We start from the raw sequence: 18,406 nt of genomic DNA on the forward strand, positions 1-18,406 counted from the left end.
GCTAAAACAGTGCCCCTTAGTGCAGCCATCCAGGGGAAAAATCAGTGAGGAGGAGCAGCACAGAGGACATGCATCTTCTTATGACATCAGCTGTCGTATTCAGGCAAGTTTTTAAAGGTCTCAATTCTTTCAGTCAGTTGGTGAGTGAATGAGTTGGCGATGGATTGAGTGGGTGGGGGAGTGGATTAGTCAGTGAGTGGGTGAGTAGGTGAGTGGGTGGCTGGATGGGGGAGAAGTGGGTGGATATTCGGGTCGGGGGCCGGTGGGGGGGGGGGGGGGGGGTGTTGTGCAGTTGGGGTAGTTGGGTCAGGAGGGTTTGGCAGTCAAGTTGGGTTGTATGGGCCTCTGGTCAAAGGTGGTTAATTGGGTCATGGGATTTGGACAGTCAAGTTGGGGGGACTAGGTATTTGAGTCGGGGAGAGTGGATGGTCAGTTTCAGGGAGTGAGTGGTTGGGGGATGTGAACAGCCGGGTCAGGAGTGTGCATTATGGTAGTCAGGTCAGTATCTGAGGAGTCATGGCTGGTATTGAATGTTGTGTGATTATCAGCAAGAATTCCCACTTCAGACTTGATAATGGAGGGAAGGTCATTGATGAGGCAACTTAATATGATTGGGCCTAGGACACTACCCCGAGGAGCACCTGCAGTGATGTATTGGAACTGAGATCACTGATCTCCAACAGCCACAACCATCTTCCTTTGTGCCAAGTACAACTCCAAACATTGGAGAGATTTCCTCCTGATTGCCATTGACTCCAGGTTTGCTAGGAATCCTTGATACCAAGCTTGGTAACATGCTGCCTTGATGTCAAGGGCTGTCACTCTCACCTCATCTCTGGAGTTCAGCTCTTTTGTCCATATTTGGACTAAGGTTGTAATGAGGTCAGGAGCTCAGTGACCCTGGCGGAACCCAAGCTGAGCTTCAGTGAGCAGGTTATTGCTAAGTATGTGTAAGTTGATGGCACTGTCAGTGACTCCTTCCATCACTTGGCTGCTGTTAAGAGTAGACTGCATGAGCAGTTCACTGACAAAGAAATCTGAGTGGGTCAAGCATTGAGCCTTGTTGCAGTGATATCAAACCTCATTTCTCAACAGGTTTCTTCAGCTGACATTACGCCCTTCATTTACATATTTAAGGCACTGGTATCTGTGGTGTTCACCCAGGATGCCTAAAAAAGTGCCCACACAAGTTTAGCAGTGGAACTGATGTAGTGTTACGAATGTGAGACTTCCTACTGTTATTATATGGCTCATTGGTAATGTACTTAGCGAATGCTGGCTGAATGGGCATGGAAGGGACATGAGTTAGCATTGAGTTGGCATGGACAGCATGAGTGGCAATGGGGAGTAGCTGGGACCATGAATTGGTATAGAAGCTATAAGGGCCCATGAGAGGGTGGGGGGTGGGAGTAAAGTGATGTGAGGGCGGGGGCCTAAAATCTTCTAACACAACTGAATGGCAGTCCTGGAAAACCGAGGCAGGTCTTCTGCTTAGTGCACCTTGGTATCTTAGTACACCTTGGCACTGCCCCACCAAGAGGCCACTAACTCACTGCTTCTGTGGTCAGTGGATCGAACTTCATCCTGCACTTGTCTCCCCAGAGCAAAGATTGTGTGTACCAGGGAATTTTCACTGAGGTAGGTTTTGTGACTATAATTCATCGACTGGACACTTTACAGCCCTAATGGTATTAGTAATATAGCAATAGCATCAGTGTTATTTAGAAGTTATTGAGTTAGATTTTATAAAATAGGTGAATTATCAGTGTCCCATGGGAAATGCTACAAGCAAAATGTAGTCATTCGGTGGTTCAATGCCTCTAATCTTATTGTATATTTTTCAATACTGGATTTGAGTTCCTATTCCCTATAATGCAAGGATTCTATATTTTCTGAGTAGCAATTTTAACATTCTAAAAGCATTTTCTTCCACTGTGTCTTATGCATCCCTGCAGTAGGGAAGAGACTTATAGTGCCAGAACAGAACATCATAAGTGACAGATATTTATTCTGTCGGTTTGCCTATTATGTGGCACACTGATTAAAATAAAATAAAGCTGCAAAAATGCTGATGCAAAGAGTGAATGTAAAACTTGACCTTGCGTCCCAATGGGGTATTGAGAAAGAATTGTTTTGCATTTAACTTAATGATATAATCCTACTGGAAATAACTGGTGACAGCAGCACTGCCAGGTAGTGAAATCAGGATCTCAAAATGAGAGATAATTCTGCAAGCAGTTAATTTCTGCAAAAAGTAACACGATGACAGCAAAATTACAGAAAATGTGACACTTTAGCATCTGCATTCTGTCACTTTGCTTTGCAGGTAACTATGATAGATTACGCTACTGGCCATAATAGATTTTGAAACAGAAAAAGAAATAACAGTGTCTCTAAAGAGGTTCTACCCACAAAAGTATGGATTTATAGCACTCAGCTGAAATTATAATAAGATTAGAATCATGGCATGACCTGGTGCAGTTGTGAGAAAGAGTAATCTATGCCAAAATTTGCTGAGGCAAGGTTTCTATTGGACACCTTCTATTAATTCGACAAGGCCCAGCATTCTTCAGTTCAGTATGTTTTTGACACATAGGACAGGATTTTACGGCCGCACTCGCTTCAAAACCAGAAAATTCCGCCTGAGGTCCACGGACCTTTGCATGGTCCGACCCCTCCCACCACCCGTTACAATTCCCAGGAGGGACGGGAAGATTTCCCCTGAAGTTGTTGCAAGTGTGAGGTGAAAACAGCGCAGTGAGGGGACTGGGCATCTGGGAGCTGAGTAAACAGGGCAACAAATAGGGTGCAGGTATCTCTGTAATTCAATTCAATCAAGATTGCACTTAGTACAGTGCGTACCATCGCCATGCTGTTGTTAACTCAACATTATTACAATTACTCTGCTCTTCCGTGCCTGGTTGATGCCCACCAGTGACAAAATTGAAAAAATATATGTTTTTATTGAGAGCCTTCATCTCACTGACGAAGCTTTGGGCCAATCGAAATCCAACAACTTGTTCTGAAAACTCTGCTCACATTTGGACAACTGTGACAAATTCCAACATAGCAGCTGAGACAATCTACAACCTTCTGAACAAAATAACTCACAACATTTAAAAAAAGTCAAATCACCCTGTCTCCTAAAGTTAACGGTTCCTTTAAAAAAAACCCCACAATCTGGATCCTCATCTTTGCCAAAAACTCATCAATCCTTCCTTTGGGCTTATCCTACCAGCATGCCAGCTTTCATTGAAATTCAATCTCAATTTCAAGATGTTTCTACCCCAGTGGTAATCTGGTAGATGAGCAGGAATAGGCCCCACCCCCTGATTTTTTGCAAGATTCACACGAGTGCCCTCTGCAGTGCACAGAGTGTGGGAGATTCATTTTCAAAATCCTACTGAAAAAATCAAAGGGATTTACTCCAGTTTTTACTCAAATTCGACACTTAGAATTTTTTGAGGAGAATCGTCCCCAGGGACTCCGCAGGAATTGCCTGGGAAGCTAGATCTTCAATTGGGCAATTAACCTGCATCTACACGTCTCGGAAACCTGAAATAAATTCGGAGACCTCAGATGATTCTGACTTACCAGAATAGTTATTCAGGAAAGGTTGGAAAGATTCAAATCAGTTATAATACCTGAGAAACTTTACTACTGACCGCCTCCCCCCCCATCCTCAAAACTAACCCCATGACACCCTGACTACCCCTTCACACCCCAACTACCTCTTAACCCCTCAAACCCCTGGCTACACTCCTGACCATCTATACATCCCCAAACTCTCCAACTACCCCAACACTCTGATTATCTCTGATGCCCTCAACTAGCTTCCCAACCCTTTGATCGACCCCCAACCTCCTGACTAGCCTCCAAACCACCCAACTACCCTCCCAACACCCATCAACCCTCCTGACCCTCCCAACACCCTCACCCATCCACCTGCCATTCTATCTTCTCACACATTTAATCTTACAAATATCTGAACATACAAATCAGCAGCAGGTGTAGGCCATTTGACCCTCGGGCCTGCTCCACCATTGAAGGAGTGATATGAATGTGGCCTCAACTTCGCATTCTGCCTACCCCTGATTTGATTCCCATGTTAGTCAAGAATCTGTCTATCTCTGCCTTAAAAATATTCCTTCTCTATGCCTCCACTCCCCTCTATGGAAGAGAGTTCCAAAGGTTCCCGTCCCTTTTGGTAGTGTCCTAGTTCCAACCATCTTGGTTGGACGGCACGGTGGCACAGTGGTTAGTACTGCGGCCTCACAAAACCAGGGACCCATGTTGAATTTGTATGGAGTTTGCATGTTCTCCCTGTGTCTGCATGGGTTTCCTCTGGGTACTCTGATTTCCTCCCATAGTCCCAAGATGTGCAGATTAGGTTGATTGGCCATGCAAATTGCCCCTTAGATTCAGGGGGGCTAGCAGGGTAAATATGTAGGGTTACGGGGATAGGGCCTGGGTGGGATTGTTGTCGGTGCCGGCTCAATGGGTCGAATGGTTTCCTTCTGCACTGTTGGAATTCTACCTTCAGCTGTTTCATCAATGACCACTCTTCCATCATAAAGTCAGAAGTGTGGATGTTGGTTGATGATTGCACCATTCGCAACTCCTCAGATACTGAAGCAGTCCATGTCCAAATGCAGCAAGACCTGAACAATGTCCAGGCTTGGGCCGATAAATAATAAGTAACATTTGCACCACACAAGTGCCAGGCAACGGCCGTCTCCAACAAGAGAGGATCTAACCATCACCCCTCGTCATTCAATGGCATTAGCATCGTTGAATGCTCCACTATCAACATCCTGGGGATTACCATTGACCAGAAACTGAACTGGACTAGCCGTATAAATACCAGGGCTACTAGAGCAGGTCAAAGGCTAGAAATCCTGCAGCGGGTGACTCATCTCCTGACCCTCCCAAAGTTGATTCCAGCAATTTCCCTATGACAGATATTAAGCTAGCTTGGCCTGTAGTTAGTTTCCTGCTTGCTGTCTCCCTCCATTATTGCATAGAGGAGTCACATTCATTTTTTTCCAATCTGATTGGACCTTTCCAGACTCTAAGGAATTTTGGAAAATCAAATCCAATGCATCTACTACCTCAGCAGCCACTTCTTTTAAGGTCCTAAGATGAAATCCATTAGGACCTGGGGACTTGTCAGCTTTTGGTTCTAATGATTTTTTTCAGTACCCTTGCCCCAGTGATTGTAATTGTTTGAAGTTTGCCTCCCCCCTTTCACCTTCTGATTCATAATTATTTTTGGGATGTTATTTGTATCCGCCAGTGAAGACAGATGCAAAGTATCTGTTCAATTCACCCATTACTATTCCTTATTTCCCGTTACTAATTCCCCAGACTCACTCTCTAAAGGACCAACACTCACTTTACTTCCTCTTTTCCTTTTAAAATACCTCTAGAAATTCTTACTATTGTTTGTTCCAGTTAGCTTTCTCTTGTACTCTAATTTTCCCCTCCTTATTAATCATTTAATCATTCTTGGTCATTCATTCATTATATTCCATCCAATCTTCTGCTCTACCACTCATGTTTGCAGAATTACACGCTTTTTCTTTCAGTTTGATACTACTTTTAACTTCTTTAGTTAGGCACACACGGTGAGTCCTTCCCTTAGAGTCATTCTTTCTCACTGGCCAAAAGTGCAATTCAACCGATGTACTTTTCATACAGCATGTGGGATCTTAAGATGCCTCAATACAATTGTAATTACACATGATATTTACAAAATAACTCATTGGCAGATATCACCCAAGAGGCTTTACACAATTTCCAATCTCTTGGAACACTATGGCATGTGGACCTTAGACAGTATCCTTTTCCCCATTGAGCCTTCGTGTTGGGTGCTCTAAGCTTAGTGCATTCCTCAAAATGTCGACCCAGACCTGGGAATCTGCCAGTCTTTGGCAATTCATTCCACTGAAAGACCAACAAGTTTCAGGCAGACCAAAAAGCATCTTTCACCGAGTTGTTGGCCCTCCAGCAGCAAACCCAGACTTCCAGATTTTCTGCTCGGAAATCCACCACATTTCACCACTCTTCAACTAATATTGGAGCCATTAACCTACTCTGTAAGAGTGGCTTGTGGTTCCACTTCCATTTGTCCTGTAATGACTCAGGAAGTCCAACTAGAAAGGAACATAATTTAATACAGAATGCAAAGTAAAACCACTGCCATGGTGTATGTATACTAGTCCCTGCCTGGGAATACTGTTCAGCAGGCCCAGTCCTGGGTCTGCCTTATAAAAGGCTCTGGTAATGCATTCCAGCCGGGCAGGCCATTGCCTGTTACCAGCGGAACTCATACTCAACAACACCTAGAAGGTGGATCAATCAGTGATTCCTCATGGAGTTATCACATGTCCCAATGCAGTCAATTCATTAGGTTTTCTTTAATGCCCAATGGACACTTCTGGCTTCCACCAAATCTGCATCCTTGGTCTTCCATTCAGAATCTATGTGCTATTTTGCGATAGGATAATGCCACTAAATATAAATATTTTGGTACCCTTCCTACATGCTTTACTTCTTGCTTGGTATCAATCTCTGTTATTTGCAAATGAGTCGAAAATATTTTTTGAAATAAATATATAAATGGAAGTTCTTACAGCTGGAATTCTATAATTGTAACAGCATAAAACCTCTGGAAATGTGTTTCTGTGGCTTTAATATCAGTGCCTGATCAGAGCCCTCAGGCTAGGATACAAATTAGAGAATACATTACACTGGTAAGGGTTTACATTATCAAATCCTGTTTAGAACGGAGGATGCTAATTGAGTGAGAGGAAACAGACAAATGTAATGCAGTTTGCTGACATTTTCAAGGAATCCTTTGGTTATTGTTAAATGAGAAGGAAAGCTCAATAGGAATTAATTTCCCATCTTCCATGATAACTAAAATCTACATTTGTTAAACCTTTTGTGATGATTGAATTATGGCTTCTGAGAGTGATATCTCATGCACATTTAAGGTGATCATAGAATCCCTGCAGTGCGGAAGGAGGCCATTTGGCCCATCGAGTCTGCACCGACCACAATCCCACCCAGGCCCTATCCCCATAACTCCACATATTTACCCTGCTAATCCCCTGACACTAAGGGTCAATTTAGCATGGCCAATCAACCTAACCCGCACATCTTTGGACTGTGGGAGGAAACTGGAGCACCCAGAAGAAACCCACACAGACACGAGGACAACATGTAAGCTCCACACAGTGACCCAAGGCCAGAATTGAACCCGGGTCCCTGACACTGTGAGGCAGCAGTGCTAACCACTGCGCCACCTATGATCAACAGTGAGCATTTCTATCAGTATTATTATTTTGCCCATTCCTTTTTCCCAAACCTCCAACCCCACCGCTGCCCCTGCCCTCGGCCTCTGATGTGGTTCTGGTGGTGTTGCCTCCTTCCTGGGAAATCATTCTCAAGTACCTCCCTTAACTGACAATTTTTCATTCTCCAGCCTCGGCAGTGATTTAACAGGCTAATGACAATAGAGAACATTGCAGCAAAGCCTGGTCATTGTGTTCATGCTCAGTTCCAGCAGAGGTTACCAGCAGAGAACGTTTGCACGTTCTCCCCGTGTCTGCGTGGGTTTCCTCCGGGTGCTCTGGTTTCCTCCCACGCTCCAAAGATGTGCAGGTTAGGTTGATTGGACATGCTAAATTAACCCTTCGTGTCCCAGGATGTGACAGGTTAGCAGGGTAGCTAAGCGGGATAGAATCTAGGTGGGATTGGTGTTGGTGCAGACTCGATGGGCCAAATGGCCTCCTTCTGCACTGTGAAGATTCTATGATCTATTCTAGGTTACCAGGTAGCAACAGGAATCCCAAGCAATTTGTCCCTCTTTTAGCTCAGAGGTGCTGAAGAAAAGTGTAGCATTTTTACCTGCCCGAGATTGGCTACCTCAGCATGGATTGAGAAACAAACTTGAAGTTTCCTGCTTTGTTTGGATGACTGGTTTAGAATTTAAAAACTCTTCATTATGTGTAATGGAGTAACAGCAAGAGCCCGCAACAAAATCAACCATTTTGTCATGTGTATTACTGTAACTTCAGTATAATATTCAATGAGGAAAGGGTTTAAAGTGTATCCTTTGTGTTGGTTACAGGATAGTGACCTGATGACCTTTAATATCTCCATGCACCGTTCATGGTGGAGGGAGCATGGACCAGGCTGTGTGCGGAAGGAATTGACTGCTGCAGCCAGCAAAAGTCTGGATGATCGCACTTATATCTCTGTGACAGGCTGCATTGTCGACTTTCAGTACCTGGAGGTTATTCACAGCTCCTTCCAAATACTACTGTCGGTAAGTACATTCACAGGAAGTGAAGGGAATTCACCCGACCTCAGCTCATGTGCTGTTGAAATCCTCATTCATACTTTTGTGGAGAATGAGAAAGAAGAGAGGTGAGTGTGTGAGAGAGAGAGAGAGAGCGAGGTGAGTGTGTGTGAGAGAGAGAGGTGAGTGTGTGAGAGAGAGAGAGCGAGGTGAGTGTGTGTGAGAGAGAGAGGTGAGTGTGTGAGAGAGAGAGAGGTGAGTGTGTGAGAGAGAGAGAGGTGAGTGTGAGAGAGAGAGAGAGAGGTGAGTGTGTGGGAGAGAGAGAGAGAGGTGAGTGTGTGGGAGAGAGAGCGAGAGCGCGGTGAGTGTTTGTGAGAGTGAGGTGAGTGTGTGAGAGACAGAGTGAGGTGAGTGTGTGTGCGAGAGAGAGCGAGGTGAGTGTGTGTGAGAGAGAGAGCGAGGTGAGTGTGTGTGTGAGAGAGAGCGAGATGAGTGTGTGTGTGAGAGAGAGCGAGGTGAGAGTGTGTGTGAGAGAGAGCGAGGTGAGTGTGTGTGTGAGAGAGAGCGAGATGAGTGTGTGTGTGAAAGAGAGCGAGGTGAGTGTGTGTGAGAGAGCGAGGTGAGAGTGTGTGTGAGAGAGAGCGAGGTGAGTGTGTGTGTGAGAGAGAGCAAGATGAGTGTGTGTGTGAGAGAGCGGAAGGTGAGTGCGTGTGCGAGAGAGAGCGGGGTGAGTGTATGTGTGAGAGAGCGAGGTGAGTGTGTGTGTGAGAGAGAGCGAGTTGAGTGTGTGTGTGAGAGAGAGCGAGGTGAGTGTGTGTGTGAGAGAGTGGAAGGTGAGGGCGTATGCGAGAGAGAATGGGGTGAGTGTGTGTGAGAGAGCGAGGTGAGTGTGTGTGCGAGAGAGAGCGAGGTGAGTGTGTGTGCGAGAGAGAGCGAGGTGAGTGTGTGTGCGAGAGAGAGCGAGGTGAGAGTGTGTGTGAGAGAGAGCGAGGTGAGTGTGTGTGTGAGAGAGAGCGAGATGAGTGTGTGTGTGAAAGAGCGGAAGGTGAGTGCGTGTGCGAGAGAGAGCGGGGTGAGTGTGTGTGCGAGAGAGAGCGAGGTGAGTGTGTGTGCGAGAGAGAGCGAGGTGAGTGTGTGTGCGAGAGAGAGCGAGGTGAGTGTGTGTGCGAGAGAGAGCGAGGTGAATGTGTGTGCGAGAGAGAGCGAGGTGAGTGTGTGAGTGAGAGAGAGAGTGAGGTGAGTGTGTGTGAGAGAGAGAGGTGAGTGTGTGTGAGAGAGAGAGCGAGGTGAGTGTGTGTGCGAGAGAGAGCGGGGTGTGTGTGTGTGAGAGAGAGAGCGAGGTGAGTGTGTGTGTGAGAGAGCGAGGTGAGTGTGTGTGTGAGAGAGCGAGGTGAGTGTGTGTGTGAGAGAGCGAGGTGAGTGTGTGTGTGAGAGAGCGAGGTGAGTGCATGTGTGAGAGAGCGAGGTGAGTGTGTGTGTGTGAGAGAGAGCGAGGTGAGTGTGTGTGCGAGAGAGAGCGAGGTGTGTGTGTGTGAGAGAGAGAGCGAGGTGAGTGTGTGTGTGAGAGAGCGAGGTGAGTGTGTGTGAGAGAGCGAGGTGAGTGTGTGTGAGAGAGAGCGAGGTGAGTGTGTGTGTGAGAGAGCGTGGTGAGTGTGTGTGAGAGAGAGCGAGGTGAGTGTGTGTGAGAGAGAGCGAGGTGAGAGTGTGTGAGAGAGCGAGGTGAGTGTGTGTGCGAGAGAGAGCGAGGTGAGTGTGTGTGAGAGAGAGAGCGAGGTGAGTGTGTGTGTGTGAGAGAGAGAGCGAGGTGAGTGTGTGAGTGAGAGAGAGCGAGGTGAGTGTGTGAGTGAGAGAGAGAGCGAGGTGAGTGTGTGTGCGAGAGAGAGCGAGGTGAGTGTGTGTGCGAGAGCGAGGTGAGTGTGTGTGCGAGAGAGAGCGAGGTGAGAGTGTGTGTGAGAGAGATCAAGGTGAGTGTGTGTGTGAGAGAGAGCGAGATGAGTGTGTGTGTGAGAGAGTGGAAGGTGAGTGTGTGTGTGAGAGAGTGGAAGGTGAGGGCGTATGCGAGAGAGAATGGGGTGAGTGTGTGTGAGAGAGCGAGGTGAGTGTGTGTGCGAGAGAGAGCGAGGTGAGTGTGTGTGCGAGAGAGAGCGAGGTGAGTGTGTGTGCGAGAGAGAGCGAGGTGAGAGTGTGTGTGAGAGAGAGCGAGGTGAGTGTGTGTGTGAGAGAGAGCGAGATGAGTGTGTGTGTGAAAGAGCGGAAGGTGAGTGCGTGTGCGAGAGAGAGCGGGGTGAGTGTGTGTGCGAGAGAGAGCGAGGTGAGTGTGTGTGCGAGAGAGAGCGAGGTGAGTGTGTGTGCGAGAGAGAGCGAGGTGAGTGTGTGTGCGAGAGAGAGCGAGGTGAATGTGTGTGCGAGAGAGAGCGAGGTGAGTGTGTGAGTGAGAGAGAGAGTGAGGTGAGTGTGTGTGAGAGAGAGAGGTGAGTGTGTGTGAGAGAGAGAGCGAGGTGAGTGTGTGTGCGAGAGAGAGCGGGGTGTGTGTGTGTGAGAGAGAGAGCGAGGTGAGTGTGTGTGTGAGAGAGCGAGGTGAGTGTGTGTGTGAGAGAGCGAGGTGAGTGTGTGTGTGAGAGAGCGAGGTGAGTGTGTGTGTGAGAGAGCGAGGTGAGTGCGTGTGTGAGAGAGCGAGGTGAGTGTGTGTGTGTGAGAGAGAGCGAGGTGAGTGTGTGTGCGAGAGAGAGCGAGGTGTGTGTGTGTGAGAGAGAGAGCGAGGTGAGTGTGTGTGTGAGAGAGCGAGGTGAGTGTGTGTGAGAGAGCGAGGTGAGTGTGTGTGAGAGAGAGCGAGGTGAGTGTGTGTGTGAGAGAGCGTGGTGAGTGTGTGTGAGAGAGAGCGAGGTGAGTGTGTGTGAGAGAGAGCGAGGTGAGAGTGTGTGAGAGAGCGAGGTGAGTGTGTGTGCGAGAGAGAGCGAGGTGAGTGTGTGTGAGAGAGAGAGCGAGGTGAGTGTGTGTGTGTGAGAGAGAGAGCGAGGTGAGTGTGTGAGTGAGAGAGAGCGAGGTGAGTGTGTGAGTGAGAGAGAGAGCGAGGTGAGTGTGTGTGCGAGAGAGAGCGAGGTGAGTGTGTGTGCGAGAGCGAGGTGAGTGTGTGTGCGAGAGAGAGCGAGGTGAGTGTGTGTGCGAGAGAGAGCGAGGTGAGTGTGTGTGCGAGAGAGAGCGAGGTGAGTGTGTGTGTGTGTGAGAGAGTGCGGTGAGTGTGTGCGAGAGAGAGCGAGGTGAGAGTGTGTGAGAGAGAGTGAGGTGAGTGTGTGTGAGAGAGAGCGAGGTGAGTGTGTGTGAGAGAGAGAGCGAGGTGAGAGTGTGTGTGAGAGAGATCAAGGTGAGTGTGTGTGTGAGAGAGAGCGAGATGAGTGTGTGTGTGAGAGAGTGGAAGGTGAGTGCGTGTGCGAGAGAGAGCAGGGTGAGTATGTGTGTGAGAGAGCGAGGTGAGTGTGTGTGTGAGAGAGAGCGACTTGAGTGTGTGTGTGAGAGAGAGCAAGGTGAGTGTGTGTGTGAGAGAGTGGAAGGTGAGTGCGTATGCGAGAGAGAATGGGGTGAGTGTGTGTGAGAGAGCGAGGTGAGTGTGTGTGCGAGAGAGAGCGAGGTGAGTCTGTGTGCGAGAGAGAGCGAGGTGAGTGTGTGTGCGAGAGAGAGCGAGGTGAGTGTGTGTACGAGAGAGCGAGGTGAATGTGTGTGTGAGAGAGCGAGGTGAGTGTGTGTGTGAGAGAGCGAAGTGAGTGTGTGTGCGAGAGAGAGCGAGGTGAGTGTGTGTGCGAGAGAGAGCGAGGTGAGTGTGTGTGCGAGAGAGAGCGAGGTGAGTGTGTGTGCGAGAGAGAGCGAGGTGAGTGTGTGCGAGAGAGCGAGGTGAAAGTGTGTGTGAGAGAGCGAGGTGAGTGTGTGTGTGAGAGAGCGAGGTGAGTGTGTGTGTGAGAGAGAGCGAGGTGAGTGTGTGTGAGAGAGAGAGTGAGGTGAGTGTGTGTGTGTGAGAGTGAGCGAGGTGAGTGTGTGTGAGAGAGAGAGCGAGGTGAGAGTGTGAGAGAGAGCGAGGCGAGTGTGTGGGTGTGAGAGAGCGGGGTGAGTGTGCGTGAGAGAGAGAGAGCGAGGTGAGTGTGTGTGAGAGAGTGAGGTGAGTGTGTGCATGAGAGAGCGAGGTGAGTGTGTGTGTGAGAGAGATCGAGGTGAGTGTGTGAGAGAGAGCTAGGCGAGTGTGTGTGTGTGAGTGAGCGAGGTGAGTGTGTGTGTGAGAGAGAGCGAGGTGAGTGTGCGTGAGAGAGAGAGCGAGGTGAGAGTGTGAGAGAGAGCGAGGCGAGTGTGTGGGTGTGAGAGAGCGGGGTGAGTGTGCGTGAGAGAGAGAGCGAGGTGAGTGTGTGTGAGAGAGTGAGGTGAGTGTGTGCATGAGAGAGCGAGGTGAGTGTGTGTGTGAGAGAGATCGAGGTGAGTGTGTGAGAGAGAGCGAGGTGAGTGTGTGAGAGAGAGAGCGAGGTGAGTGTGTGAGAGAGAGTGAGGTGAGAGTGTGAGAGAGAGCGAGGTGAGAGTGTGAGAGAGAGCGAGGTGAGTGTGTGAGAGAGAGCGAGGTGAGTGTGTGAGAGAGAGCGAGGCGAGTGTGTGTGTGTGAGAGAGCGAGGTGAGTGTGTGTGTGAGAGAGAGAGAGTGAGATGAGTGTGTGTAAGTGAGAGCAAGGTGAGAGTGTTTGAGAGAGTGAGGTGAGTGTGTGTGAGAGAGAGAGTGAGGTGAGTGTGTGTGTGAGAGAGTGAGTGAGGTGAGTGTGTGTGTGTGAGAGAGAGCGAGGTGAGTGTGTGTGAGAGAGAGAGCGAGGTGAGTGTGTGAGTAAGAAAGAGCGAGGTGAGAGTGTGTGTGAGAGAGCGAGGTGAGTGTGTGTGAGAGAGCGAGGTGAGTGTGTGTGAGAGAGCGAGGTGAGTGTGTGTGAGAGAGTGAGGTGAGTGTGTGTGAGAGAGAGAGTGAGGTGAGTGTGTGTGTGTGAGAGAGAGCGAGGTGAGTGTGTGTGTGTGAGAGAGAGTGAGGTGAGAGTGTGTGTGAGAGAGAGCGAGGTGAGTGTGTGCGAAAGAGAGCGAGGTGACTGTGTGTGAGAGAGCGAGGTGAGTGTGTGCGAGAGAGAGCGAGGTGAGTGTGTGTGAGAGAGAGCGAGGTGAGTGTGTGTGAGAGAGAGCGAGGTGAGTGTGTGTGAGAGAGAGCGAGGTGAGTGTGTGCGTGAGAGAGAGCGAGGTGAGTGTGTGTGTGAGAGAGCGAGGCGAGTGTGTGTGAGAGAGCGAGGCGAGTGTGTGTGTGAGAGAGAGCGAGGTGAGTGTGTGTGTGAGAGAGAGCGAGGTGAGTGTCTGAGAGAGAGCGAGGTGAGTATGTGTGAGAGAGAGAGTGAGGTGAGTGTGTGAGAGTGAGTGAGGTGAGTGTGTGAGAGAGAGTGAGGTGAGTGTGTGAGAGAGAGCGAGGCGTGTGTGTTTGAGAGAGCGAGGCGAGTGTGTGTGAGAGAGAGCGAGGCGAGTGTGTGTGAGAGAGAGCAAGGTGAGTGTGTGTGAGAGAGAGCGAGGTGAGTGTGTGTGAGAGAGAGCGAGGTGAGTGTGTGAGAGAGAGAGCGAGGTGAGTGTGTGCGTGAGAGAGAGAGAGCGAGGTGAGTGTGTGCGTGAGAGAGAGAGCGAGGCGAGTGTGTGAGAGAGAGAGCGAGGTGAGTGTGTGTGAGATAGAGAGTGAGGTGAGTGTGTGTGTGTGAGAGTGAGCGAGGTGAGTGTGTGTGAGAGAGAGAGCGAGGTGAGAGTGTGAGAGAGAGCGAGGCGAGTGTGTGGGTGTGAGAGAGCGGGGTGAGTGTGCGTGAGAGAGAGCGAGGTGAGTGTGTGTGAGAGAGTGAGGTGAGTGTGTGCATGAGAGAGCGAGGTGAGTGTGTGTGTGAGAGAGATCGAGATGAGTGTGTGAGAGAGAGCGAGGTGAGTGTGTGTGTGAGAGAGCAAGGCGAGTGTGTGAGATGGGAGAGCGAGGTGAGTGTGTGAGAGAGAGCGAGGTGAGTGTGTGAGAGAGAGCGAGGTGAGTGTGTGAGAGAGAGCGAGGTGAGTGTGTGAGAGAGAGCGAGGCGAGTGTGTGTGTGTGAGAGAGCGAGGTGAGTGTCTGTGTGAGAGAGAGAGAGTGAGGTGAGTGTGTGTAAGTGAGAGCGAGGTGAGAGTGTTTGAGAGAGTGAGGTGAGTGTGTGTGAGAGAGTGAGTGAGGTGAGTGTGTGTAAGTGAGAGCGAGGTGAGAGTGTTTGAGAGAGTGTGGTGAGTGTGTGTGAGAGAGTGAGTGAGGTGAGTGTGTGTGTGTGTGAGAGAGAGCGAGGTGAGTGTGTGTGTGTGTGAGAGAGAGCGAGGTGAGTGTGTGTGAGAGAGAGAGCGAGGTGAGTGTGTGAGTAAGAGAGAGCGAGGTGAGAGTGTGTGTGAGAGAGCGAGGTGAGTGTGTGTGAGAGAGCGAGGTGAGTGTGTGTGAGAGAGCGAGGTGAGTGTGTGTGAGAGTGAGGTGAGTGTGTGTGAGAGAGAGAGTGAGGTGAGTGTGTGTGTGTGTGAGAGAGAGCGAGGTGAGTGTGTGTGTGTGTGAGAGTGTGTGTGAGAGAGAGCGAGGTGAGTGTGTGTGAGAGAGAGCGAGGTGAGTGTGTGTGAGAGAGAGCGAGGTGAGTGTGTGTGAGAGAGAGCGAGGTGAGTGTGTGTGAGAGAGAGCGAGGTGAGTGTGTGTGAGAGAGAGCGAGGTGAGTGTGTGTGAGAGAGAGCGAGGTGAGTGTGTGTGAGAGAGAGCGAGGTGAGTGTGTGTGAGAGAGAGCGAGGTGAGTGTGTGCGTGAGAGAGAGCGAGGTGAGTGTGTGTGTGAGAGAGAGCGAGGCGAGTGTGTGTGTGAGAGAGCGAGGCGAGTGTGTGTGTGAGAGAGAGTGAGGTGAGTGTGTGTGTGAGAGAGAGCGAGGTGAGTGTGTGAGAGAGAGCGAGGTGAGTATGTGTGAGAGAGAGAGTGAGGTGAGTGTGTGAGAGAGAGTGAGGTGAGTGTGTGAGAGAGAGTGAGGTGAGTGTGTGAGAGAGAGTGAGGTGAGTGTGTGAGAGAGAGCGAGGCGAGTGTGTTTGAGAGAGAGCGAGGCAAGTGTGTGAGAGAGAGCGAGGTGAGTGTGTGTGAGAGAGAGCGAGGTGAGTGTGTGTGAGAGAGAGCGAGGTGAGTGTGTGAGAGAGAGAGCGAGGTGAGTGTGTGCGTGAGAGAGAGAGAGCGAGGTGAGTGTGTGCGTGAGAGAGAGAGCGAGGCGAGTGTTTGTGAGAGAGAGCGAGGTGAGTGTGTGTTTGAGAGAGAGCGAGGTGAGTGTGTGAGTGAGAGAGAGAGCGAGGTGAGTGTGTGTGAGAGAGAGCGAGGTGAGTGTGTGTGCGAGAGAGCGAGGTGAATGTGTGTGCGAGAGAGAGTGAGGTGAGTGTGTGAGTGAGAGAGAGAGCGAGGTGAGTGTGTGCGAGAGAGAGCGAGGTGAGTGTGTGTGAGAGAGAGTGAGGTGAGTGTGTGAGAGAGTGAGTGTGTGAGAGAGAGAGAGCGAGGTGAGTGTGCGTGCATGAGAGAGAGCGAGGTGAGTGTGTGTGCATGAGAGAGAGCGAGGTGAGTGCGTGTGCGAGAGAGCGAGGCGAGTGCATGTGCGAGAGAGAGTGAGGCGAGTGCATGTGCGAGAGAGAGCGAGGTGAGTGTGTGTGAGAGAGAGTGAGGTGAGTGTGTGTGAGAGTAAGGTGAGTGTGTGTGACAGAAAGTGAGGTGAGTGGGTGAGGTGAGTGTGTGAGAGAGATCAAGGTGAGTGTGAGTGTGTGTGAGAGAGAGCGAGTTGAGTGTGTGAGAGAGAGAGCGAGGTGAGTGTGTGTGAGAGAGAGGTGAGTGTGTGTGAGAGTAAGGTGAGTGTGTGTGAGAGAGAGTGAGGTGAGTGTGTGTGAGAGAAAGTGAGGTGAGTGTGTGTGAGAGAGAGTGAGGTGAGTGTGTGAGAGAGATCAAGGTGAGCGTGAGTGTGTGAGAGAGAGCGAGGTGAGTGTGTGAGAGAGAGAGCGAGGTGAGTGTGTGTGCATGAGAGCGAGGTGAGTGTGTGTGAGAGAGAGCAAGGTTCGTGTGTGTGTGAGAGAGCGAGGCGAGTGCGTGTGCGAGAGAGAGCGAGGCGAGTGCGTGTGCGAGAGAGACCGAGGTGAGTGCATGCGAGAGAGAGCGAGTGTGTGTGAGAGAAAGAGCGAGGTGAGTGTGTGTGCATGAGAGAGAGCGAGGTGAGCGTGTGTGCGAGAGAGAGCGAGGTGAGTGCGTGTGCGAGAGAGCGAGGCGAGTGCATGTGCGAGAGAGAGTGAGGCGAGTGCATGTGCGAGGGAGAGCGAGGCGAGTGCGTGTGCGAGAGAGAGCGAGGTGAGTGCGCGTGCGAGAGAGAGCGAGGTGAGTGTGTGTGAGAGAGAGAGGTGAGTGTGTGTGAGAGTAAGGTGAGTGTGTGTGAGAGAAAGTGAGGTGAGTGTGTGTGAGAGAGAGTGAGGTGAGTGTGTGAGAGAGATCAAGGTGAGTGTGAGTGTGTGAGAGAGAGCGAGGTGAGTGTGTGAGTGTGTGAGAGAAAGTGAGGTGAGTGTGTGAGATCAAGGTGAGTGTGAGTGTGTGTGAGAGAGAGCGAGGTGAGTGTGTGAGAGAGAGAGCGAGGTGAGTGTGTGTGAGAGTAAGGTGAGTGTGTGTGAGAGAGTGAGGTGAGTGTGTGTGAGAGAAAGTGAGGTGAGTGTGTGTGAGAGAGTGAGGTGAGTGTGTGAGAGAGATCAAGGTGAGTGTGAGTGTGTGAGAGAGAGCGAGGTGAGTGTGTGAGAGAGAGAGCGAGGTGAGTGTGTGTGCATGAGAGAGAGCGAGGCGAGTGCGTGTGTGAGAAAGCGAGGCGAATGCGTGTGCGAGAGAGAGCGAGGCGAGTGCGTGTGCGAGAGAGAGCGAGGTGAGTGCGTGTGCGAGAGAGAGCGAGGCAAGTGCATGTGCGAGAGAGAGCGAGGTGAGTGCGTGTGCGAGAGAGAGCGAGGTGAGTGCGTGTGCGAGAGAGAGCGAGGTGAGTGCGTGTGTGAGAGAGCGAGGCGAGTGCGTGTGCGAGAGAGAGTGAGGCAAGTGCATGTGCGAGAGAGAGCGAGCGAGGCGAGTGTGTGCATGAAAGAGGGCGAGGCGAGTGTGCGCATGGAAGAGGGCGAGCGAGGCAGGTGTGTGCGTGGGAGAGAGGGGCGAGCGAGAGAGAGAGAATTTAGCTCTTCAGCAGCTCACTGAATGTTAAACAAATTTGTGAGCATCACTGCTCACATTAAAAATGATAAAAATAAGACAATGCTTAAGTGTTTGTTGAACACGGAACTTGTTAATTATAATATAAATATTCATATGAGAAATAGGTTACCTTTTTGACCAGCTTTTGGTCATCTGTCCTATTATCTCCTTATGTAGTTTGGTGTTGAATGTTATTTAGTATTAATGCTCCTGTAAATGCCTTATTCCACCATGTTAACGATGTTATATAAATGCTCATTGTTGTTGTTGAAAGCCTCTCTGTTCCCCCAATGGCAGTTCATTCCTGGGGATACAAAAGAAATGCTTCCTTGGAAGATATCACATTTTCAGTGAAAATAATTATGTCTTATTGTTTTGGAACACCTTTTTACACGATATGGATTTTTAAAAATCATATCTGTGTAATCAAGCTTGGCTTAGTAGTCGTATTCTCATCACTGAGTCCAAAATCATGGAACGTTGAGATAAGTGTTACAATCTTTGAATATTGTGTTGGCCTCTGGCAGTGTACTCCTGTCCAATGTGCATAAAGTTAAAGTTTATTTATTAGTCACAAGTATGGCTTACATTAACACTGCAATGAAGTTACTGTGAAATTCCCCTAGTCGCCACAAGCAGGGGCCGGTTTGGGTCAATGCACCTAACCAGCAAGTCTTTCAGAATGTGGGAGGAAACTGGAGCACTCAAAGGAAACCCACGCAGACACAGGGAGAATGTGCAAACTCCACACAGATGGGAATCCAAGGTGGGAATCGAACCCACGTGCCTGGCGCTGTGAGGCAGCAGTGCTAACCACTGTGCCACCGTGCCGCCCCACCAGAGT

General features: G+C 49.8%; 1 protein-coding gene across 1 annotated transcript in view; it reads left to right on the plus strand.

Annotated features, from left to right (window-relative positions):
* The window catches only part of LOC144496112 (sodium/potassium-transporting ATPase subunit beta-1-interacting protein 3-like), a 417,958-nt gene that overhangs the window by 347,213 nt on the left and 52,339 nt on the right, over positions 1 to 18,406 (plus strand). The window contains exon 4 of the mRNA XM_078217085.1: positions 8,138 to 8,335. Within this exon, the coding sequence (XP_078073211.1) occupies positions 8,138 to 8,335 (198 nt within the window). The remainder of the gene's footprint in view (positions 1 to 8,137; positions 8,336 to 18,406) is intronic.

Source organism: Mustelus asterias, chromosome 7 (genome assembly GCF_964213995.1).
Source record: "Mustelus asterias chromosome 7, sMusAst1.hap1.1, whole genome shotgun sequence".
Lineage (NCBI taxonomy): Eukaryota > Metazoa > Chordata > Chondrichthyes > Carcharhiniformes > Triakidae > Mustelus > Mustelus asterias.